At 37.2% G+C, this 22,909-nt stretch overlaps 1 protein-coding gene across 3 annotated transcripts in view; it reads left to right on the forward strand.

Moving 5' to 3' along the window:
- CADM2 (cell adhesion molecule 2) overlaps positions 1–22,909 on the forward strand; it is a 609,843-nt gene that overhangs the window by 479,674 nt on the left and 107,260 nt on the right. For all 3 annotated transcript variants that reach the window (XM_017821926.1, XM_017821928.1, XM_017821927.1), the window contains 3 exons: positions 5,792–5,944; positions 8,383–8,520; positions 14,428–14,598. In XM_017821926.1, the coding sequence (XP_017677415.1) occupies positions 5,792–5,944; positions 8,383–8,520; positions 14,428–14,598 (462 nt within the window). The remainder of the gene's footprint in view (positions 1–5,791; positions 5,945–8,382; positions 8,521–14,427; positions 14,599–22,909) is intronic.

Here is a 22,909-nt window from a genome sequence, read left to right on the forward strand (position 1 = left end):
TTCTGACCTTTGGACTGATTTGAAGTCATGACCAACTAGTAATTAGGGAAAAAGTGCTAGTTTCATGGACACAATGCTGTGAGAGAAAAGTGACCTCCACTGAGAGGTAAAAATGGCTTCACCACACGCAGAAGTAGAAATAAAAAGCATGGGATTAGTAAATATCCACACTGCTACCCTTGTGTACTTGTATGAAAGCAATCAAATTGCTTGGCTGGAAATGAAAGAGGAAGGAAACAGATTTTCTTTCCACATGCAAACAATTAAGAAGTTTTAAAATCTTAGGAGTTTAGATACCATGCAAGTACAGACTAGATATGGGTTAGGCATCAATAGAATAACTGCGTATCAGCTGGGCACGCTGTTAATACAGCAACGGACTAATGAGTCTTTGAAAGGAAATGTGAATGTTCTGAAAAGAAATATGAAGGTTTAGGAGACACAGAATAACAATAATAGTTTGGTTACTTCCATATACTCCTGTTTTGTCTCTTTTTTTCTTTCTCTTTTGGTGGTGGTTGATGCACAACTGTGAGTGAGTGGTGTAGATCATCCTATAGGGATCTTGGTATATTGAATTCATTAGGAGCAAGGAAAAAGGCCTTCTCGAGTCTATCCAAGTATATCCAGGAACACAGCATAAATCCCTTGAAATCTATTTCAGATTTGATGATGGTACTGCGTTCAGAAAGGTGGAATCTGAAAATCAGAGGGGTTGTTTCAGTTTCATAAGTGTTAAATTTCTGGGAGTTTAGCATTACCTGTGGAGTATCAGAAATCTTTCTGGTTCCAACTAATGGTTACATTATTCCCATGACAGAGGGAACAGCTCTAACATAAGGATGAAAATTTTGTTGAGTGAATCCCAGGATGGCAGCATGTGTCAAGTTAGTATTGTCAAAACACTGGCAAATTACTCTGGAGGATTTCGGGATTTTGTTGCTTGGTTGTTTTTTTTCCCCATTCTTCAAATAAATGACTCAAAATACTAGGAAGATGTGGTCATTTTAGATGAAGTGACATTAGACATGTTGCTGTGTGGCTATGTCTGACAGGCCCAACTGCCTTTTCCCCACAGTGTGAAATGTGGATGATTTTTTCATTTCTGCAAATTTTTAAGTTTCTTTTCTCTCTTCGATATAATTCCTCTTGCAAGATTTCCCTATGACAACATAGGATCTTTTTTTTTTTTTTTTTTTGCAAAAAGTAAAGTACAGCTTTTTGTGATTGTGAACAAGGAGACCAGTTTATTGCAGTGGTTGTCAGTCTCAACAATTCCTAATTAATACAGCTGAAATACATGGCTATCTTTTACTCATAATTACCTAAACTATGCAAATTATCAAGGCTGCTTTTTTCTGTGTCAGAAAACATTCTGAAAGAAAATCTTTTCCACAGGAGAAGAGAATGACAGGTAAAATAAATGAAGTGTGTCTGCTTAGGAACAAGTGTTTTACGCATAATTATTTCATGCCTTGCAAATTAACTACATTATATGTGCCTGGGAATTACAGAAAACTGAAATAATGTACTTAGGGCATATTGGAATTTACTATGTAATTATATTTCTTGTTGCATTTTGTATTTTTTAAAGGGCTTGCAACATAAGAATACAGAAAAGAGATGTCAGTGCTGGTATTCTTTGTTACTGTTTTGGCATATGTGTATTTCCCAGGAGTCAAATACGTATTCTGTTTATTTACCCTTTCTCTAGCATCTCTGTATCATGCATAATATAGGGATATGGATATATGGATAGGGTAATGATTCAGGAATGTAGGTTAAAATCCCCAGGAAGAGGCCAGAAAGGTCTGTTTGGCTTCTAACAAAGCAAAATGGAAAAAAGAAACAGTTTCCAAAGAAAGTCCTGAAAGAGCAGGCAGAGGTAGGAGAGGGGGTTGGAAAACCATGCAAGTCAAGCCAGGACAGAGCTTTTAGAGTCTCTAAGGCTAAAGCTTTATTTTCTGTGCCCAGCACCTGTGCTGTCTAGTTGCTACCATAATACAACTAATAAATAGTTTGTGGTGAGCTAGAAATACCGACATTTGTTGCTTGCAGTAACCATTCAAAGAGTAAAATACCATGCAAGAAGATGTACTGCATTATTTTTTCATAATTTCTGATTAAGGGAAAGCAAAAATCACCCCCTTTCAAATTACGAAGTGATGAACAACGAATAGATATTTCAGTATATAGGAAATCTAGTCTGTTTACTAGTGTGTACCAAACTCCAAATTCATGCACAATGTCCCCATACGTGTTCTACTTTTTGTTTTCATCTGCTAATTAAATAAAAGAGAACATTTTGTATTTTACTGTGCGGAACTTTATTTGAACTACTGTTCAAAACTGCCTCAAGTTGGTTTAAACTTTGTAGTGAAAGTCCCCTCTTTTGGGGCAATTCTCCATTCAAATGAGAGCAATTAAAAAGCTTACAGAAAGCTTTGGAAACTCATGTCCTTTAAAAAGAGAAAAATAACCTGGAGGAGACAGGTCATTAAACAAGTAGAGCTAAGATATGCTGAAAGAGTTTGAATAGATCATTGTAAATAAATGCCCTTCTCGTTCAGTAGCTCCTTGCAGAGTGTGTCTTCTTAAAACTTTTGCTTTCCAGTTGGTACCTTTGAGTAGCTGGCTTCTGTCTGGGCACCCTGAGCTTCTTTGCTTCATCAGCCAGGCTTGGCAAGACTTTACCCTCTGTGGTGCTCAAGACCCTGCTCCACTCAGTCACGATGCCTGGATATCGGGAGCTGGCCAGAAATCCTGGCTTCTCCAACGATGCTGATGTTTCCTTTGCTGTCTAAGGGAGCCAGTCATCCTCTCCCAGAGGGCTCTCTCTGCTCCAGGGTGCAGGAGCCAGGACTAGACAGGCAGCCACTCTTTCTGTCATCCAACTTTACCCTTTTAGCAAAATATATCTAACGCAGAAAATGGAAACAAACCAGTTCTGGCATCCATCACAGCTATCACTTTAGTGAAGTGAAACTGGGGTCTTTCTAAACAGATACAAACAGATAGAGAAATACAACTTGAAAATAAGATTCTAAAAATTCTCTAAGTGCTGGCCTTGTCTAAGCAATAGCAGTAAAATTTGGTTTGCTCTCACATCTGCCTAGATAGGAAAACTTACAGATGTGTAGGTTTGAAAGTGATGGCACAGATAGTTAATTGTGTTTAGACTTAGCACTTACAAAAATGTTTCTGACAAACAGCTTTGCTGCAAAGGAGTGTTATGTTGGTGCTATTTGCAGCATTTATTGCAAAGGCTCTGTGTTGGTATTTCCATTACAAAACAACCCTTCTGTTCTTTCAACAAAAATTTACTCTGGACTGAAACATGGAACATCTGGTCTCATCTCTTGACCAGTGGCTGTTTTTACCAGTTTTACGGAAAATCGTCTCAGCTGAGGTTTTTATATTGTACAAAGGTTAAAAAAAGGTATGGAGGGGAGGAAGTGAGGGAGGGGAGCGGTAGGAATGTAGTTGATGGAAATGGTTTGTATTTCAATTGTAGGATTGAAATGGTGTACTACTCATTACTGTTCTTAGTGCATGAAATTCTGCCCCATCTGTAGGAAAAGTTTTTCAACAAATATTTCAACAAAGATTATCATCTTTGTCATAAGGCTGTAACAATTGAAAATTATAACAAAGTAAAATACTATGTAATATGATATGCTGCATTATTTTTTAGATAGTTTCTGATTAAGGGGAAGCAAAAATCACCACTTTCAAATTATGTAGTGCTGTGAGAGGTTTTTTGTTGTTTTGGGGATTTGTTTTTGTTTGGTTGGTTGGTTTGTTTGTTTTTGTTGTTATTTTGTTGTGGGTTTTTTGTCCTATTTTCTATGCTGTTGCCAAATTTTATAAGTGGGTGTGGTGGTAACCAAACCATTTGGAAGCACCGAGTCATTTTGAAAATAATGTGAAATAAACTACCATTCTTAAGTCTGCTCAGTTTGCATGTGACTAGCATTGAAAAGCTGAGAAGGGAATTCTGAGTCCCCATCTACTTCCTCAAAGATAGCAACGGCTTCACTGTTGTGAGGAGTTTTGGCTGGTAAATCCCCAGTCATCAGCTTTGCCTGCTACTTGGGGTTGGTAGATGCTTGCTTTATGTACTTTTTGTTTTCCTGAGCTTATTTTTCTTGGTTGTTATGTCAGCATATTGGTGTACACATAGCTTTTCATTTTGTGGCCTCTGTTTTGCTCGCTTGTTTGCTTTAACGTTGCTTCTATTTCCACCATTGTATGCATTTTTTATATTTTAGACTACATAACTACTTTTTTTCTGTTGTGGCCAGCCAGCCAGTGTCTCAGTCATGCTTGGAATATGTCCATTCCACAGTCTCAGTCACTTTGATGTGCCTTGGAGTAGTTCATGGCCTGACTGTGTGTTAGGGCTGCTTAAGCTGTCACCTTTCAGTCATCAGACCCTGCAGAGAGGGAGTCGAGCTTTGCCTGGCCTACCCTGAAATAATCAGTAAACTCAGCTGAAAATTCCTGGTGGAAAAAAAAAAAAAAAAAAACCTGAATGGGAACCTTAGAAGAAAACAAATTCAAGTGACATTTTTGCTGAATCTTCACTGTAGCTGCTTATTTTGTTGTAAATCTTCCTGGATTGACTTCAACAGCAATGGGGCGGAAATGTCTAGATTTAGTAGCAAAAGAACTGCAGCAAAACTTTGTTGTTGTTGTTTTTTATCACTGGAAGACATATATGTTAGACAAAACTAAGACTCTTTGGGGACTTTAGAAAGAGGTGAGTGAGAACAGCATGAGGGGACTTGAACTTCTTGGTTCTTCTCATAAATGCAAGCATAGCTCTCCTGACAAATACCATAGTCCCAATTTACTCTTGATTTGCAGAAGTTTGCTACAAAAAGTAACTGAAGTTTCAAACACTGTCAGGTCAGAGATTTGAATCTAGAGGTACACAGCTAAATTCTCCGAGTTACAGAGGCTTTTTTGTTGTTTGCTTAGGAGAATAACAGTGTTTACTTGCTTATGATGTTAGTATTTCTATGCTGTGGAAAGTCTTGATTAATATATACAGATTCCTGAAACAACTTTATAGAGAAATAGAATGTTTGGGAGTGTTTTGACTGGTTTTCCATAGAATTTGGGGATTAATATAAATATAGGTTTTAAAATGTTTTAAATTTTAAAGCATTAACTAAAACGACATTTTGAACGTGAGTGAATCTACATGTTCCTTTTCCCTCATTGGTTTCATGCCAATAAAATTTTATAGAAAGGATTTTATGATACAACATCATAATTTTAGTCATAATCCAAAAAGTAAGGCCACTTATACTCAATTACCTCAAATCGTTAAATGTAGAAGTGGAATTTTCAATCTTTTTATAATAAGAAATACCCTGTTACAGAATTCAGGAAATCTGATATTCCAGTTCAATATGAGTAGTAGTGGACATGAGAAAAATCTGTAGGCAAACTATGCAATGTTAGACACAGGATTCTCAACATTTGTAAATGCATGAAAAAGAAGCTGCGTTAATAGGAAGGATTTATTTTAGGCACTGAACAAAGCTGTGAGGGGACAGAAATCACAAGTCAGTGTTGGGTTTTTTTTAGAGGAAGGTCAAAGGTAACTCAAGTCACTTAATTTCTAGGTTTATATATGTTACAAGCCACTCAGTGCACCACCCCCCAAAACTTGCTAAACTCTCATACTTTATTCCAGAGAGGAAAAAAAACCTACTTGGATAACACGCAGTGCTTTGTTATCGTTCTGTGTCCTACCTTAACGTGGATTTTTGTTTTTCAGCTCTGAGGGACAACAGAATTGAGCTGGTCCGAGCTTCGTGGCACGAGCTGAGCATCAGTGTCAGCGACGTGTCCCTGTCAGACGAAGGGCAGTACACCTGCTCTTTGTTCACCATGCCTGTCAAAACTTCCAAGGCTTTTCTTACCGTTCTCGGTGAGTATAAAGAAGCAAGCGTTAAACTCCTCGGGCTTTGGCAAATTATGATGAGGATGATCTTTTCTAAAGCTTGGCAGAAGATAAATGTAAACGTCTGATCTGGTTTCCCTGATGTTTATTGTTCTGTGTTGCCGGGCTGAAAAATAACATGCCTCTTACTGTGTGCGCCGTGGCAGGATAATGAATTAGGGAGCAGACAAACACTAAGGTGTGAGTGCTCCATAAAATGGACATAACCTCCACATCCCAAGCACCAGAAGTGCAAGGAAGGTGCATGTGTTCATCTCCTAACAACGTATTGTATAGGGCAAAGAGGAGAAAGGCAGAAAGCATGAAATCAAAACTCCTTAGCTGTGCATTTTCTTGGCTCATTCTTTTTTTTTTTTTTTTTTTTTGGGTCTATAAAGTGCAAATTTTCACTGGGTTTGCTGCTTCTTTTGTGCTTTATCCTCTAAGTGCTCTACTGTTTTCCCCAAAGGTTATAGATACACAAAGAAAAGCAATAGATTTCAAGAGATGCCCAGGAAATAAAGTTTCTGCTCGAAGCTTTATATGATTCTCTGAATGTCAGTAGCCCAATCAGCCAAAATTGCTGTAGTTCATTGAAACACACCTGCGTACCTAAGAGGTTATATGATTTTAGAGATTGATTTTTATTCCTTTCTCCTTTTTTTTTTTTCTGTCCCTGAACATGACTCTGTCTTTCTTTTTGTTTTATTTTTATACGTAGATAGGCAGACAGTTGAATTTAATAGGACTAATGTAAGGTGTTCTCTGTGCCAGTAATACTCACATTAATCCAGCCAGGGAATTGGTTTTGTGCTTAGGATATGAAATACGTCTCTCAGTCCTTATGAGACTATTTTACAGGAATCTTCACAAGTTTGCCATTAAGGACAAAAAGTACCCACTGAAAGCAGAATATTCTGGAATAGCAACTGCCTGTGCTTAATCTTCCTTTCTGTAGAAAGGCAGTTCATGATCTAAACAGTTGATGAATACACCAGTTCAACGTGTTAAATGGCAGAAAGATGTAGAAAGGTGTTACAAAGACAAAAAAAGCCCATCTAGCCAGTATTTATTAACAAAAGTAAGTTGATCTTTCACAGTCCTGTAAGTTTTGTCTTCATTTTAGGGGACGGTTTCATGGAGTTTTACCAAGATCAGCTACTTACCTTCCAAGAAAGAAAGCTGCAGCATTTAAGATTCCTGTTTTTTTCATTTTGTATTTGTACTTTCCAAAATAACGTTTTAAACTCCTTGAACATTTTCTGTTGTAGAAGGGGAACATTCCCACTGAAATATATTACATCTTTTAATCAGATAAACTATCTTTTTATATACTAATAATGCCTTTATTGACTGCTCTGTTATTGATTAGAAAATTTAAGTGTCAAGGTATTACAGCAGACACCATTTCCTGTCCTGAAAGAGAGGGATAGATTTATTACAGAAATGTACTATGTAACAGGTACTGCTGCTTTTTTTTTATATATATAATCTGTCATTTTGGTAAAGAGATGTAAAAAAACCCAAATTATGAGATACAAGGCATAGGACCACTTACTGTGACTGATCCCTTTATCTAGCCACAAATATGAATGCCTCATAGCACTGTAGATGCAAGTTATAGCCAACATTTTTTGAGATTTTAAAATTACAGCCACCAGTGTTATTTTGAAATAACTTATTCTTGTGTTTTCATAAGTTAATTGGAGTTATGCAGGTAGTGATCAAATCTTTCCCTATTCTCTTCGTATTTCTTATTTAAATCATTCGTGGTTCATTGAAAAAACACTATTTCCAAATTTGGTATTTTGTGTCTGGTGTATCAAAATCACGTGACCTCTTCCAAAGGATTTGGATTCAGCTGAAGAGCTTTCCATGACCAGTGGAGCTCTGATTATACCTCTCGATGTTCTGGTTTTGTGTTCTCTGAAGATAAAGTGACTCCTGTATTTATTTTCATCCTCCCTTTTCCCTGGATTTTGTATTAAAGTCTTCATTATTCAGGTTTAAACATCTGTTCTGAACTTAGGTCAGCTCAGCTTTTTGTTGCCACTTGTGTTTCATTCTCACAGCTGTGCTTCTAACGTGCTTTGTCATCCTACTTGCTGTGCAGAGTGGTTTAAACACTATAACAAGTCAGACTAGACCTGCATGCAGAATATACATAGATAAGATATTTATTAAAATGCAATCTGTTTCTCTTGGAAAACCAGGTTAATTTTTGTTTTCTTTATTTATTTAGAACCAACTACTGTTCAGACTGATAGTTTATTTACAGTAGGAAAAAGGCTTCACTGACAAGGCATGAGGAATTAATTATCCTGTTTCCAGAATTTAGAGCATATGAAGAAGTGAACTTTAAGTTGGTCACATTCTCATGGCAGTAGCTGACTCTATCAGAGACATTTTGCTTGTTTGCTTGTTAGGTGTTCCTGAGAAGCCACAAATTACTGGATTTACCTCACCAGTTATGGAGGGAGAGAGGATGCAGCTCACTTGCAAGACATCTGGTAGTAAACCAGCAGCTGATATCAGATGGTTCAAGAACGACAAAGAAGTTAAAGGTATTTAAAAGGGCTTTGGTGTAATTTGCTCCAATTGTCAAAACTATGCATTCTTTAGAATTATGTCTTTTAATTTGTGTTTGTAAAGTTTCTCATGTTGAGTCATGAAATGAATAGATGATAGTACATAGACAAGGTAATTGCTTGTAAATGGCCGTATAACCATCTTTTTATTGTTTCTTCAAACGGTAAAAACTGATGTTTTGAATTGCTCAGAACTCTGTTCAGCATAATAAACTCAACTGCGAGGCTTGATAGAAAAATGTTTTGTGAATTATTGTTATCACAGTCACACCACTCACCCCTGATGTTTTACCTTTCCATTTCTCTTTGCCATTCCAATATGATGTGTGTCTGATGCAGTCAGTTGCCAGATTTATGTTATTTATTTATTACACCCCTGGAAATAAAGTGACCAGGTGAGGCAGGACCATCTGGAGGAGACAGGAGATTGCACTTTCCATAAGGGAGCTATGGAGCCTGCTCTGGTGAGGAAAAGTCAGGATGTAGCAATTGAGGGAATCTCATCCGGGAAACTGGGAATCTACAGCCGAGGCAAGGATGGTGACGGTCTGTGGTGAGTAGCAGGGAGAAGGTGGACTTTAAAGGTGATCAGGAAAACCTCACAGGGACTACAGGGAGCTGGACAAAGTCTGCTGTAGCTGAAAAGTCAGTGGTGACTAAACCCAAAGCTGACAGCAAGGATTTGCCTTTGAGGATGCAGCAACCTAGGAAAGAGCTGCATATAAAATCTATTTATTTCTTTTCTATCTTCTCTTTCACTTTGTACTTTCTTTGCTTAGAACTCAGTTTTCTAGTCCATATTCTTATCAATGCTGGGATAGTTTTAAATCCTTATTGGTGGATGAGTGAGTGAAGAGAGCTTCCTACAGCAGAAGGCTTAGTCACATCTATAAGCCAATTGATGTGCCCATTATAAAGTAGATAAATAAAAAGGATAAGGTATTGACATTTATTCATGTCACCTCTATTCATTCTGCTATAAGACCAGATAAATAAATGATTCAAAATCCACTTTTGCTGTGTAGCTTTAAAAAAAAACAAAACCAAACAAACAAACACCACAAAAAACCCAAACCAACACTATTATCTCTTTTGTCTCATGTTTGTCTAATATTTTGGATTTTGTTAGCTCAATAAACTGCCTCAAGAAAAGTTACAACATTAATTACAGAATCCATTTATCTTCCTTTGCTGTTCTCTACCACAGTTCAATGTGCAAAACCAGAGCTGGGATACAAAATTAGTAAATAAAGGAGATTACAATGGATTGTATAAGGAATGCAGTCTATTCGAGAAGTGTCTTTGTATTTCCAATGAAAATGAGAAACAAGAATTTTAGACTGGGATAACTGGAAATGTGTTCGAACATTTGCAACAAGGGTAGAAAATGAGGAAATGGAGAACAATTCTTTCGTCAGTTTGAGGAATTTGATGAAAGAAATGCAGCACCTAATCAAATGTAATTAAAAAGAAGAATTTAACAGCACAGCAAATACACATGGCACAGTATAGATTCTGTCATCCAGAAAAGTTGACAGGATGAATACATATATATTCAAGGCATGTAGAGATTAGAAATCACTCCAAACAGTGTCAATACTTTAAGAGAAACACTGATACAGTTGGCCTAACAAGGCAACACATTTGAAAAGATTTTATTTTAAAAATTATATTTTAAAATCTGGTGTAAGAATCTTGCCTTTCTTTCAGCTGACATGTAATTGAAGCCAGCAAGCAATTGACTCTTTAATTATTTTGCTCTTCTCAAGAGTTCCTAAAGAGAATTTTTTTTTTAAAAAAAAGAGAGTGAGGAAGGAACAAAAAAAATGTATGAAAAAGAACAGTAAAGGAGAAAAAAAACCCCAACAACCAGAAATCAGAGGAAAGTACTGTGCAAATTCATTTCAGTTTAGTTTTCTAGGTCTTCTGAAGAGCACATTGCCATTTCACAAAGGTTAGAAATAAAATAACCTAACCGGTCTGCAGTGGCATCAGCAGAAGTTACATTAGCTTTGTGCAGTGTAAAAGGTGAAATGATAAATCTGAGAAAATAGATATGAAATTATATGCTAATGCAGCTGACATTAAAGGTTAGGAGTTCTTCTGTCTAGCACCAGTAAATCCAATTGTGTTACAGTGTATTATACGTGGTGCAAACGAATATAAATGATGCATCGAGATCAGAGTTGCACCAAAGGGGAAAAAAGCCATTCTAAAATTGTAGCTCCACTGCTATTACTCAAAAAAGGAATCATCATCTGGTAAAGGAATACTGTTTGATAAAGTAAGTGTTAGTGATGAGAGAGACTGAATGTGAAGCACTGGGTGCCACACCTTTTACTTTAGCATTCTGACACTCACACCTGCACCAGCCTAACAAAGTGATGGGCACTGTATCATTCTGGTGACATTTCTGGAAGATTATCAAAAGGAAAAATCCTGGAGAAGATAAATGCATATTTTTCGTTTTGAAATTACCTATTTTATCAACAGAACTTGTTACATGCTGTTTCAACAATATTATATAAAGAATTATTTTTAGGTTTCAGGGATATTTTCAATAGATTTTTTTTTTCCTGGCAAAGTTGGGCTTTAAAAATAAAGTAGTTTATTTTGTTACAACAGATTAAGATATTTTGAATTAGTTTATATATTTGTAGTATACACAAAGAATTCAGAGAGGCACTGAACATTTTGTCTTGATGAACCTCTAAATCAAAGATGAAATTTTTTTAGATAAAATTTTTTTAGACGAAAGAACCATCTCATGTCAGAACTTGAGTTTAAATATAAAAAGAAATTACATCTGCCATGTAAAAGCAGAAATATTGTCTTTTTAAAAGATGGGTGTTTCTATGTGAATGTTACAGGTTTGTGCTCTTATGAATAGCTTTTAATGAACAATGGATGATGAAAGATGTTTCATCATTTCCATTTATTATTTTCACTATCAAACGTGTGAGATATAAACCAGTATTTTATGAGATATAAACCAGTATTAGTTAATAAAAGCATATCTATGTATATGCACCTCTCTGACAGAGTCACAGAAGAAGGGTCATAATTGCCTCTTAGGTTTTTCATATGGCCCAGCCTCTGTTCAAAGGTTGGGTCAGGTGGCTAAAGGCCTTCTCCTGTTCAGTTTTGAAAAATCTCCCAGGACAGAGATCCCATAGCATGTCTGGGCAAGACATTTCAGCATTTTAAAGCCCTGTCTGTGGAGCATTTTCATTGTATGTAGATATTTCATGATAACATAATCAGAATTTGCCTCAGTGTAAATTATGTTTGTTGCCCCTCAGAGTTCTCTTGAGAGAACTCTGGCTTTTCCTTTTCTTCTTTTTACCATGCATTAGGTACTTTTTTTGGTCTGGTTTTAGTCTTCTCTTCCTCAGGCTAGTCAATCTCAACTGTCTTAAGCTGTCCTTGTGCATTGTGTGCTCTCTCCACTGGCCATTTCCATGGGTTTTGGCTGAACCTGATCAGGGTTGTTGACATGGTTTTTGTATCAAAAAAAGGCCCGAGCTGGGCCTGCTTCTCTGGATGCAGTCACACAAGTCCTAAATAGAGAAGAAAAATCACTTCCCTTGACTTTCTGGCTGTGCTCTATTAATACAAGACAGTTATTTTTTAGCTTTCAGCCCTGCAAAGGCACACTGTTGTCTAATGTTCAACTTGTCCTCAAGAGCCCTAGTTCCTCCTCTGTAAAGCAACTCTGTATTTAGCCATCCTCCAACATGTTCCATTGTGGATTTTTCTGGAGAAAGTGCTCTTGTAATGGATTGTTATTTTTTTTTTTAACCTTTTTTCAGGGGAGTGTTAGGAGAGAGCAAGAAAATAAACAAAACGATGGACTACAACTGACATATTTAATAATTCTGGTAAAAACCCTGGGTAAATATTCTGAATGGTAACATAGCCAGTACCTGATCTTCAGTGCTCTTACATCCAGGTGGGCTTACATTCGGGTAGCACACGCCACAATCCCACCTTCATTTTGCTCTGAAGAGACATCTGAGAAAATACGGCTGATGAGGAGGACAAGCTAATTATTTCTGTTAATGAGGATGTCAACAGTTTATAGAATAGTATCACTGCCCTTTTTATGGAGGTGGTTAACTCCAAGAGTTGAACTCTTCCAAACCATAGATTCCTAGAGAAAGACTTCTAAACACCCATTTAGGAAATTAGCTGCTTTTGTTTTTCTACAGGATTAAGAATTCACAACCTCTCACTAAAATTAAAGTTGCTGTTGTTTTCAGGGGCCTTCTGTCCTCTACCTGAAGCCAGTAAGCAAAGGGATGTGTACCTTGCTTATAAGCAGAAGGCTATCTCTATAGGTGCTTTTTATTAAATCTGGAATCCTAACTCTGGGAACAAAAGCTCATGTGTTTGCTTTAAATATTAGTAAAGACGTTTGTTGTTTGATTATAAGAATTTTGCTTTAGCCCTGTCAATATTTCCCTCATCTACTGGTCCCTAAACATTAGCAGTGACCATGGCAGAAATTGAAATCTTTTAAAGTTTAGCAACAAACAGGCAGAAAAATGCAAGAAATAATTATTTCTTAGGGAAAAATGGAAATTGTATAACTACATGGTGTCTTCATCTGTCTGGAGACAATGAAAAAGACTGCCCTTCTGATATCAGAGGTATTTTTAATCTAAAATGGTGTAGCTTAAGCCATTGAAGATTTGCTTTCTAAAATTGATATTTCATGGAAATTTTATTCAGGTCATCTTCTTCTCTAGTGGGATTTAGTACAATTTGTAAAACAGAAACTCTCACTTTTTTTTTCAGGACACGGAGGATATATGCAATCTCAGTGTAATTTTATATATATGTTTAAGTATTTATATATGTATGTCTTTTCAAGCTTTTATTGCAATAAATCAATATAACAAGCTTACCATTTTTCTGAAATAAGCTAAGATCAATAAGTATTATAAGTAGCTGGAAACCAAGTGAAACAACTCTAAAGTATGTTTGAGAAGATCTCACATTGCAGTTAAAACATTAAAATATTTTAGCATAAATGCTCAGTCTTTTGGATCTTCAGTTCTAGCATGTATGTCCTACAATGGAATGTTCTGAATTTGAACCTTAACTTTGAGCTGAGTTCATACTTCTTAAGCAGAGATGTAGACTCCCTGCACTCTAGTCCCTGGGCTGAAAACTGTCAGATTTTTAACTGAATTTGCACAAAAGCAATAGATCAATTTAGAATTGGATATAAAACAGTCAGTGTGAGGTCTCTGAAGTAATTTTGTTTCTTGTCTTCTTGGGATTTGTCTGTAGATTCCAGTAAATAGTATGACATGCTCTATTTACAGTTGTTCATACCCACTGATGACTATACCTTGATTTAGTTTTATTCATAAATTAGCATAATTCTAACCAAACAACAGAATAAACAAGGCATAAAGTAAGCACAGGATTAATCTGACTACATGCTCATACCTTCAGTAATATTCATATATTACATTATTGTGAAAGATTGTAAATATGAACTTAGAAAATTTAATATTGAGTGGCACTGTGAATGTAAGATAATGACGGTAGGAGGAGACCACATTTTTTTCTGATTACCTGCAGAGAACGTTTATATCAAATTTGGACCTAAGCATTTAGGAGATAAAAGTGAATGGAATTTCTATTTGAATGCAGTATCATGGAACCAATTTTAAAACTTTCTCTTTCAATCTGCTGATACGACAATGACAGAAAATGAGGAATAACTACAGCCTCGTTGCTTTTATATCGAAGAGATCGATACGGATAGAAAAGACATGTTTGTTTGGGGTTTTTTCCATAAGTCTGATAGATAATTTAGCTGTCTAATGCTGGTACTAGTTTTCCTAAAAATATTGTTCTTTCTTTCAGACGTTCAGTATCTAAAAGAGGAAGATGCAAACCGCAAAACATTCACAGTCAGCAGCACGCTGGACTTCTTAGCGGATCGCAGTGATGATGGTGCAGTTGTAAGTTGCAGAGTAGATCACGAGTCCCTAAACTCGACACCTCAGATAGCAATGCAGGTTCTAGAAATACACTGTAAGTAACACACGTTATAAATGCTTGCTTTCGTAGTTCTGCTTTGCTTCAGAGTTTCTGCCGGGGGAAAATGCTCTGCTGTCGTGCGGATAGACAACGTCTTTCTTTTAGCCTGATCCCGTGGTTTATATTAGTTTGGTTGGTTTGGGGGGTTTTATTTTAATTTTTACAGGAGTTACTCTAAAAAGTTTAATGAAAGCTTTACCAGTGGGACTGAGTTCTTGGTTTGCTTTGAGAAATAGTTGAGAGAAAATGCATTTGTCTGTTTTGTTTATCATTGAAGAGATGTGAAAATGTTATTAAACATCAAGAACTTCCTAGTTCCCAGTTTTCCTTGAAAGTATCTAGAAACTTGCAACAAGGGTATAGATAAGCAAAGTTTGCAGCAGGTTGCCTCAATAATGTTGAATTCTGCCAATGAAACTCTGTAATGTTGTTAATAACACAAGTCCAGGAGGAAAAGCCCTTTAGAATTTATTTTTAGGCTTGGTCTGCACAGGATATTAGTCTAGATAATCCAAATTTCAGTTGTTTTGTATCTTTATATAGTGGCTTTTTTTTTTTTTTCAAATAGCATTTCTGACCTGATGTTTTCCACAGTGCATTGTTTCAAAGTTGAATGAACCTGCCTTTTTATCTGTGTGCCCTACTCTCAAGTCATGTTGTCCTTTGAGTCAGTGTTTCTTTTCACTTAAAAACTGTGAGACTCTCAAGAGAACACCTTTTCACCATCAGTTGACATTTTCCTATGCACTTGCATTATGTCCACCATTCTTCAGGGTGCAGCTATTTGGATTTCTGCAGAATACCTGTGCATCTCACTGCCAGCTAGCAAAACCAGACACCTGCAAAATAATGTCAGAACAGGGGAAGGGAGCAGACCTGTCATGAATCTGTTTCTAGGGTAGGTGTAATCAACCTGTTATAAAGCAGACAGGGTTGTCCATAAAGCAGACAAGCATTCAGTAACTGCAACTAGTTCCCAAGATACCATGTCAAGGACTGCTGGCATATGTAACTTGTCTCCAAACAGGGATATTTCTATAAGCATTTAAGACTTGTAGCACATGTGAAATGCAGTGATGGCAAAAGCCCTTGATGCATGGAAGCTGACAATTTTGCTAAAAATGCCATCTGCACAAAAGTCTGAAAATGAAGAATATGTGGATTAGCATACGTGCTAAAATTTTAGCATGCATGATAAAAATGTTTTCTGAAGCATTCTCCCCATCGTTTTACTGAGGGAGGTCAGAGCCTTTCTTCACCAAATGGCTGTTAAACACCTCCCTTAACGTGTTCAAAGGCATCTGTGCTGGAGATGTGGATCCTTAACAGCTTTATTTCCTTGAATTCTAAATTGCACAACCATCAGCCTCTGAACTTGCTCGTGCCTTCACTTCCAAATTTCTTGCTCTTCCTTCAGTGCCCTGCTCAAGGTGTTGGCACCACAGGAGAAGAAACAAATTGAATGGAAAAGTAGATACAAAAATAGGACACAAGCTACACGAGGTTTAAACTTAGCCATGGTGGCTGCAATGTAATGTGATTGAAGGTAAAGGCAGGGTTCTGCTTTGCACAAGCATCATAAGGCAAAGAAGCCATATATAAAGCTTCTTGAATATTTATTGTTTCCTTCCAGTTTACACCCTTGGTAGCAGGACACTACCTTGCTAAATAGCTGTGAGTTGCATCTTCCTCTATGCCTGTTGCTTCATGTTTTGAATAAGACCCTTTTCTCTCTTCTCTGGGTTCACTGAAGTTCTCTAAAAAAGGCCAAACTGCAATTTGAGTAATTTACAATTACTCATGTGCTGCAGGTTATTGCCCGCTCAGACTGCCAACTTATCAAAAGCCACAATGCATAAGCAATTGTTCTCTGTCATTCCTCCTTGCTCCATTAATTTTCCACCAAGCAATTTAATACTCTTCAGCACTTATATAGTCATCATACATGGAAAGAGAAGTAAGGAATGTGCCAAAAGAAGCTGGAGTTTAGAAGAGAGGGTGGAACTACCACTTAAAGCTATGGAAAAAGAAGTATTCTATTTGTTGACAAGGAGAGTAAGAACAGCCTATTATCATCCTTTTCCTTACCACCTACATCTCCATGGTTAACATACTCAGAAGTCTTAATGCTGGACAAGTTTCAAAAGGAAACTCTTTAAAAAGAGAAGAAGATTCAGGGAACTGCTGATGTGGTTCATCAGAGAGCCCTGAATGAAAAAGAGGAGAAAAATTATTTATTAGAGCAATCCCAAATACACTGAATGGAGTACATTGCACTGGAACTGGGCCCTTTGATTTTATTCTCCTGGTGTTGCTCACCATCTCTGTGGGTGTTACTGCAGTCACTGGAATGTGCTTTCTTCCATCAATCCGTAAGACTTCAAACATCCAAGAGGCATCCTATTGGTGTTAACGAGAAGCAGGCTCACAGCACCCAGTGAACCTGACCCAATATATATCCTCAGTGTCACCTTGCAGCAGTTCAGAGTAGTGCTGGCAAAAGAGATGAATTATGGGACTTCACGAGAAAAGTCAGGAGAATTTGTTGAGCCTATAACAACCAAGTAGTGTGGCATTGCCACAAGTAGGGCACTTGTTCTGAGTGCCCCAGAGATGTATCAGATGAGCAGAGAACTATAGGAGAATGATAATCAAGTACCTTAAAATGGCCAAGCAGAACAGCACAGGTGAGCATCATTTTGGCAGAGAACAGATGAGCAATGATGAGGTATCACCCACTAGAACTGCACTTGATTTTTAAACACCTTCTTAAAACCTGAAAAACTTTATTTGTGTTACATAGATGCTCCCTATGAATTAGCAGTGTATCATCACCAGTTAAAAGAGAAAGGCAATAAGAACTTGCCTGGCCATTTCTGTCCTGTATCATTATGCTTGAAATTTGAAAAGTGTTCTTTGTTTCAAGCAACTGGCCCCTGACAATGGACAAAACATTTGTGGCTCCATCAAAACAAACACACAAGCAAACCCACAAAGAATAGGAAAACAACAGAACAGTGGGAATTACAGGATTGTGTTTGCATCCAGTGGATGACAGATAGAGAAAAAGGAAAGCAAAATAGTGGTTGGAATGACAGGTTTTTATTTATGCCTAGTGAAAGGTAGAATAAAATTAAATCTGTCTTAGATGCTGAGACTATATGGAACAGATATTTGTAATTAGTCCATGGAGAGATGTAGATAGAGGTACCTTTGAGTCCACACAGCTGCTTTTATCATCAGCTGTAGTAGGAAGTAAACTTAACAAAATGAAAGCCATCAGAAGCAATATTGATATGGAATATGCTTTATTCCCTCTTCTTCCCCTTACACAAATTTTAGTTTTTATTAGTGTGATGCAGCAATCAAATCATCTTTCCCCAGAAGTACTACAGTACATGAAATGAAGCTGAGGATTAACTTTTACAATAAAAATATTTTTATTTTCTTTTATTATATACTTATAATATATAATAAAATGTATGTGACAGAAATAGCATCTAAATCCTTCTGCTGCTCTTTTTTTTTATTCTTAAAGTTCAGTCTAGTAGTTGATATTATCTATATTATTTATAACTTGACTAAAAGGAGGATATCTTGAAGGAGAGTATGATCAGTCCTTGTTTTCACAGGACTTTCCAGATTAATTTTGCAGACTTGAAATATTAAAATAATAGGGGTAAGCATAATGTACCCCACTCCAGAGTATGGGATAATTAGCTCCTCCAATCCTTTGATTTCTTTGTTACTAATTTGTGTTGCATCTCACTTCTGCTTAATCTTGTTCTTGTGTATGTTGTGCTCTGTGCACTGCAGGGCAGCCCAATTGCCCAAGTGTTTCTGTCGTGCTGAAATGTTTGGTTGTAATTTAGTTTCTGCTTGGCCAGCAGAGGTTTGTGGTAGCATGACACTGCTTGCTGAGTTTATTTTTCCTCTGACCCTTACTGTCAATAGTAAACCTAAAATAGACTTGTATCCCCTCTGGTTTTGCTCTGAAGTCTGCTCGTCAGCCTAGCTGCCACTGATTATTAGGAAGTGTTTCTTGTAAGTGATAAATACAAATCTCAAAGGGATGTTTAATTTCATTGTTTACTTCTGTGTTCAAACCAAACAAAGGCTGCATTCTTTGTTCCTGTTTTAAAGAATCATGGGTACTGTACTTCAATTTTGAAAGCTTCTCAGTACAATATTTACGAGATTGTAAGTCCTCATGCACCCTCCTGAAAAGACATTTTGAGGGCATGTACAGCTTCTGGTCCACATCTGGGAAGCGAGTGAATTCTTCTCATCCCTCCTCAATGTCTCGTGCACATTTGGATTCCCAAAAGCAGCATCTTCACTTTTTTCCAGGTCTTATCTGAGCAGGTCAGCCAACATGTTTCCTCGTACTGAACAGAGTGCTGTAAAATTACCCAGTGGTAATTACCTTACCTTAGTGAAGATCCTCTGACTACAGTGAATTACCCAGCAGACCTCAGTAAAAATTAATTGCGTAAATCTACCCCGGAGGCTGCTTTTGAAGCTTTAAAGTGAAATCAAATCATTTGAACTTCAAACCTAATCATTGTGATCCTAAAATGGCAGCTGTGATGCGATCCCAGCTAATGGACTCGGTGAGATTTTGCTCAAAAGCTGACCACACTCCCAAATGGCAGCACTAATAAGCTAAATATGTGTTATGTAAAGAAGCGTCTAGAGAGGCAATTTTGAGTAAATTCCATGTTGGCAGACACAGATGTGCAGTGAATTGTTGGTCTGACAAGTCTATAGCTTTCTGCAGGCTGTTCCAACATGTTTGTCTGATAGGCGGTTTCTTCTTTTGTGGGTCGTTATTAGATTCTTTTGCAGCGAGCGTCTGAACCTGACTTTAAAATTGGGCAGCTATTTCAAGAGAATGTTGGAATTACTGTCCTGGAAATAAACTTATTGATTTTGCATTAAGTAAACAAAGCACCCTGAGTGCTGCAGACTACAGATCAGCAGATCAGTTGTGCACTTGTGCAGCCATGTAAAGCACAGAGTATATGTCAGTGCATGTGTGTCTAACAACAGTGTGCTACTCTGATTCCAGATGTAGCAACAAATGGAGGTTACTCTGATGACAGGAGGGGTCTGGAATTTCTGCTGGTGTAAAGCAGTGTAATTTTATCAAAGAACCACATTACCCAATGCTCACTGAGAGAGTTTAGCTCATTCCCTTTTCTTGGCTGGTTTCAAGTTTTTCTTGGAAAAGAGTTTCTAGAATTGCACATTCCAAACAAAAATGAGTAAAAATGTCTGTGAATATGTGAAAATATAAGACATTAAATAGTATATATTGTAGTGTACATTCATATAGTACTATGCCAAATAAGGCATTACAAATAAAGGCAAGAGAAGGGCCGTGCAGAGTTGACTGCTTGACTCTTTGTCTATGATACATGCCTAAAACACTTGGAGTTACCCATCAGAACAGTATTTAGAGACAAAAAACCTGTCTTCCTTAAGTCTTAATGTTCAATTCTAATGAATTAGTCACATGTTAAATGCAGTAGGTGGCTCTTCAGGGTGACTCAGCCTGGGCTGTCTTTTTGTAGCTCACAAGGGGCAGATGTGTGCCCATGCAGAAGCCCACAAAATGGGACACCTCTTACCTCTGTGAGGGGGGTGAGGAGGAAGGAATAGTTTTGCCTGTGGCCTACATATGGCCCTTCTGTACTGTAAATGAGTAAAATATGCATCACATATTCATTTTCTTTCAACTGTTTGGCAATTTGTCTCTTTGAAGCCATTCAACTGATATAAGATTTTCATTCTCTTTTGCTCCCTTCTTTTTACTTAATTCAGTTATTTTCCCCAAGTTTGTGCTTAAAAAACAGTTTTGCTTTTGCACTTTGGCATATCTCCTTTTTTCCTTCACTTCAGAATTATTTATTTTAATTATTATTATTTTACTTTTTTAGCTTGTGGTATGTGTCCCAGAACTACCTCAGAGTTAAGTGGTACACATACTTTAGGAAAAAAGGCACATTTCCCTTTTTTTTGGAAGTAGCTTGTACTGTCTAAGCAGAGAACATGTTTTTCCAAAGTGAAGAGAATATGAGACTTAAATGAAATTTCTTTCACTGATGCTTGTCTTTTTGGTTTCTAACCAATGAACAGCATTGTTGGTCATTCTCATTTGCTTGTGACCATCTCTTCATTACGCTGTGTGACACCCTGAAAGACATTTGGGCTAAAAGTAAATTTGGGAGCATTTGGTGTGATTACACACTCCTTCAAATCTTTGTATAAACAGAAAATGGTTTACTAACTAGGATTATAAGGTGTCACAGCCTTCCAATTTTTCATTTAACAGGGCTGAAAAATATTTAGGCCAACTCAAACAGAGATAGACTGTATGTTGAGTAAAGACTGAAAATAGTTGGAATGCTTATGAGATATGATGTTGCCATGAGAGAAAATGTCTACCTAATGATAACTTTAGTCAATGAGTTTAACCACACAATTCTGTAACTTCTGATACAGTGAAAAGACATGGATTTTCCAAGGGCATAATTCCCTAGGGCCACAAAGAACTTTGTATTTACATATCCAGGGCCTTGCGGTTCTCTGTTCCAAACGAGCATGATTTGCTTTCTTGCTATAACCCTTTTATCTTAGTATAACTCAAGTGTTTGGGAACTGTGATACCTCAGAGACCTCTGGGATTTGTGGAAGGTGGCCAATATCCCAAGCTTTAGCTTTCTTTCAAGACTAGCATGGAGGCACTGATGCAGCATCACATTCTCTGGCACGGCTCATCCGATTGCGTTCTGTGGATAACAAATGGAAAATTTCCCTTTGAGGAAGCCGAATTGCAGAATTGTTTTGTTCCAAACTGATATGCTCCTGATGCTTTTGATGGCTTTAATGCTTTAATTCTTCAAGAGTCCTTATATTCAACTCTGCAAACTGGCCACATTTAGGCTGTGTATTCTTTTATCGAGGGAACAGTCTGCTGTCAACATCATACAGCTACCTAGGCCCAGCCTTTTGGAAGTCACTAAGTCATTAGCAGACTGTCCTCTCTTATCAGTCATTCTGATAATGGGACAAAGCCAGATATGAATGATGGACCACAGTAGGGAAACCCAGAACAGATTTTGGGGTTTTTTTTTCAGTGATTTATCAGGACTGTGGGTGTCTTGGCTTCAGACACCAAACAGTGCTGGGTTTTGCTCCAGCACTGGTATGTCCCAGGGAACTTTTTTACATGTGTCCTTTTAGCCTTTGCAATGAAGTGTACTTCCTACCCTGAGCTGATGGAGGGTAGCAGCTGGTTAGTATAAGATACCACCAAGACTCTTGACCACCTGGGCTTGACTGTTGCAATATTGCTTTCAGGGCATACTCCACCTGTACAGAACAGGAGGAAAGGACCTCAGGTTCTTAGATCTCAACTTTTCAAGTGGGTTTCTGTATCTCCCAACTTAAATGGTCTTATTGATCAAAGCCACTTTTTTTTTTCCAGCTTAAAAAGCAAGAGGGCTGTATAGTCTGTGTGATGTGCAGACAGGACTTTGGTCTCTCACAAAGCCTCTCTGATCATAGAGAATCTCTGTAAGCCTAAGCAAGTAGGGATTTCCTTCACTTCAGTGTAAACCTTCAAGCTGTTTAGATACTTTAAAGCTCATGAGGAAAATCTGGATGTTTTCTTGCTACCTGAGTCTGAAAGAGAGGTACCATTTCTTCAGCTGATGCTGCCATCCTTTAGAGGTCAACTATATGAGTGGTGTTGCTGATTTTCTCTTTCAATTAAGATGCTCTGCAGGACTGCTTTGACCTTAAGAATGAGAGAATTTCAACGTCTTCCAGTTGACTCTGTGTTATATAAGTTTACCCTTTATACACATTCAGATTTCCACTCAAGGCTCACCCATGTTGTGATATTCAACCAACCCAAACAGGTTTTGATTTTTGTTTGGGGTTTTCTGGTTGTTTTTTTTTTAATTATTATTATTTATTTATTCTTGAATCCCACTGTGAATGTTAATATGGGCAATAAATATATCTCACTGTTACCACTATACTTTGAGGACCACCTTTTCATTCTATCTCCCTTAAAGGAGGGATATTTCTAAATTTACCAGTGTAAGATGCAGTTAAAAATTGCAATAATAAGAATGCAATTTGAAAGCTAGTTTCAGTATATGTACATCTCTTCATATTGAATGAAAATTAAATAAGAAGTTATTGTATTTAATTATATAGCTCAATAATTATGTAAGCACTGTGTTAATAAGTACAATTATCTTTTTTGAGCTTTTCATATTAGCGAATGCTT

The sequence above is a fragment of the Lepidothrix coronata genome, unplaced genomic scaffold (assembly GCF_001604755.1).
Source record: "Lepidothrix coronata isolate B3197 unplaced genomic scaffold, Lepidothrix_coronata-1.0 Scaffold93, whole genome shotgun sequence".
Taxonomy (NCBI): domain Eukaryota; kingdom Metazoa; phylum Chordata; class Aves; order Passeriformes; family Pipridae; genus Lepidothrix; species Lepidothrix coronata.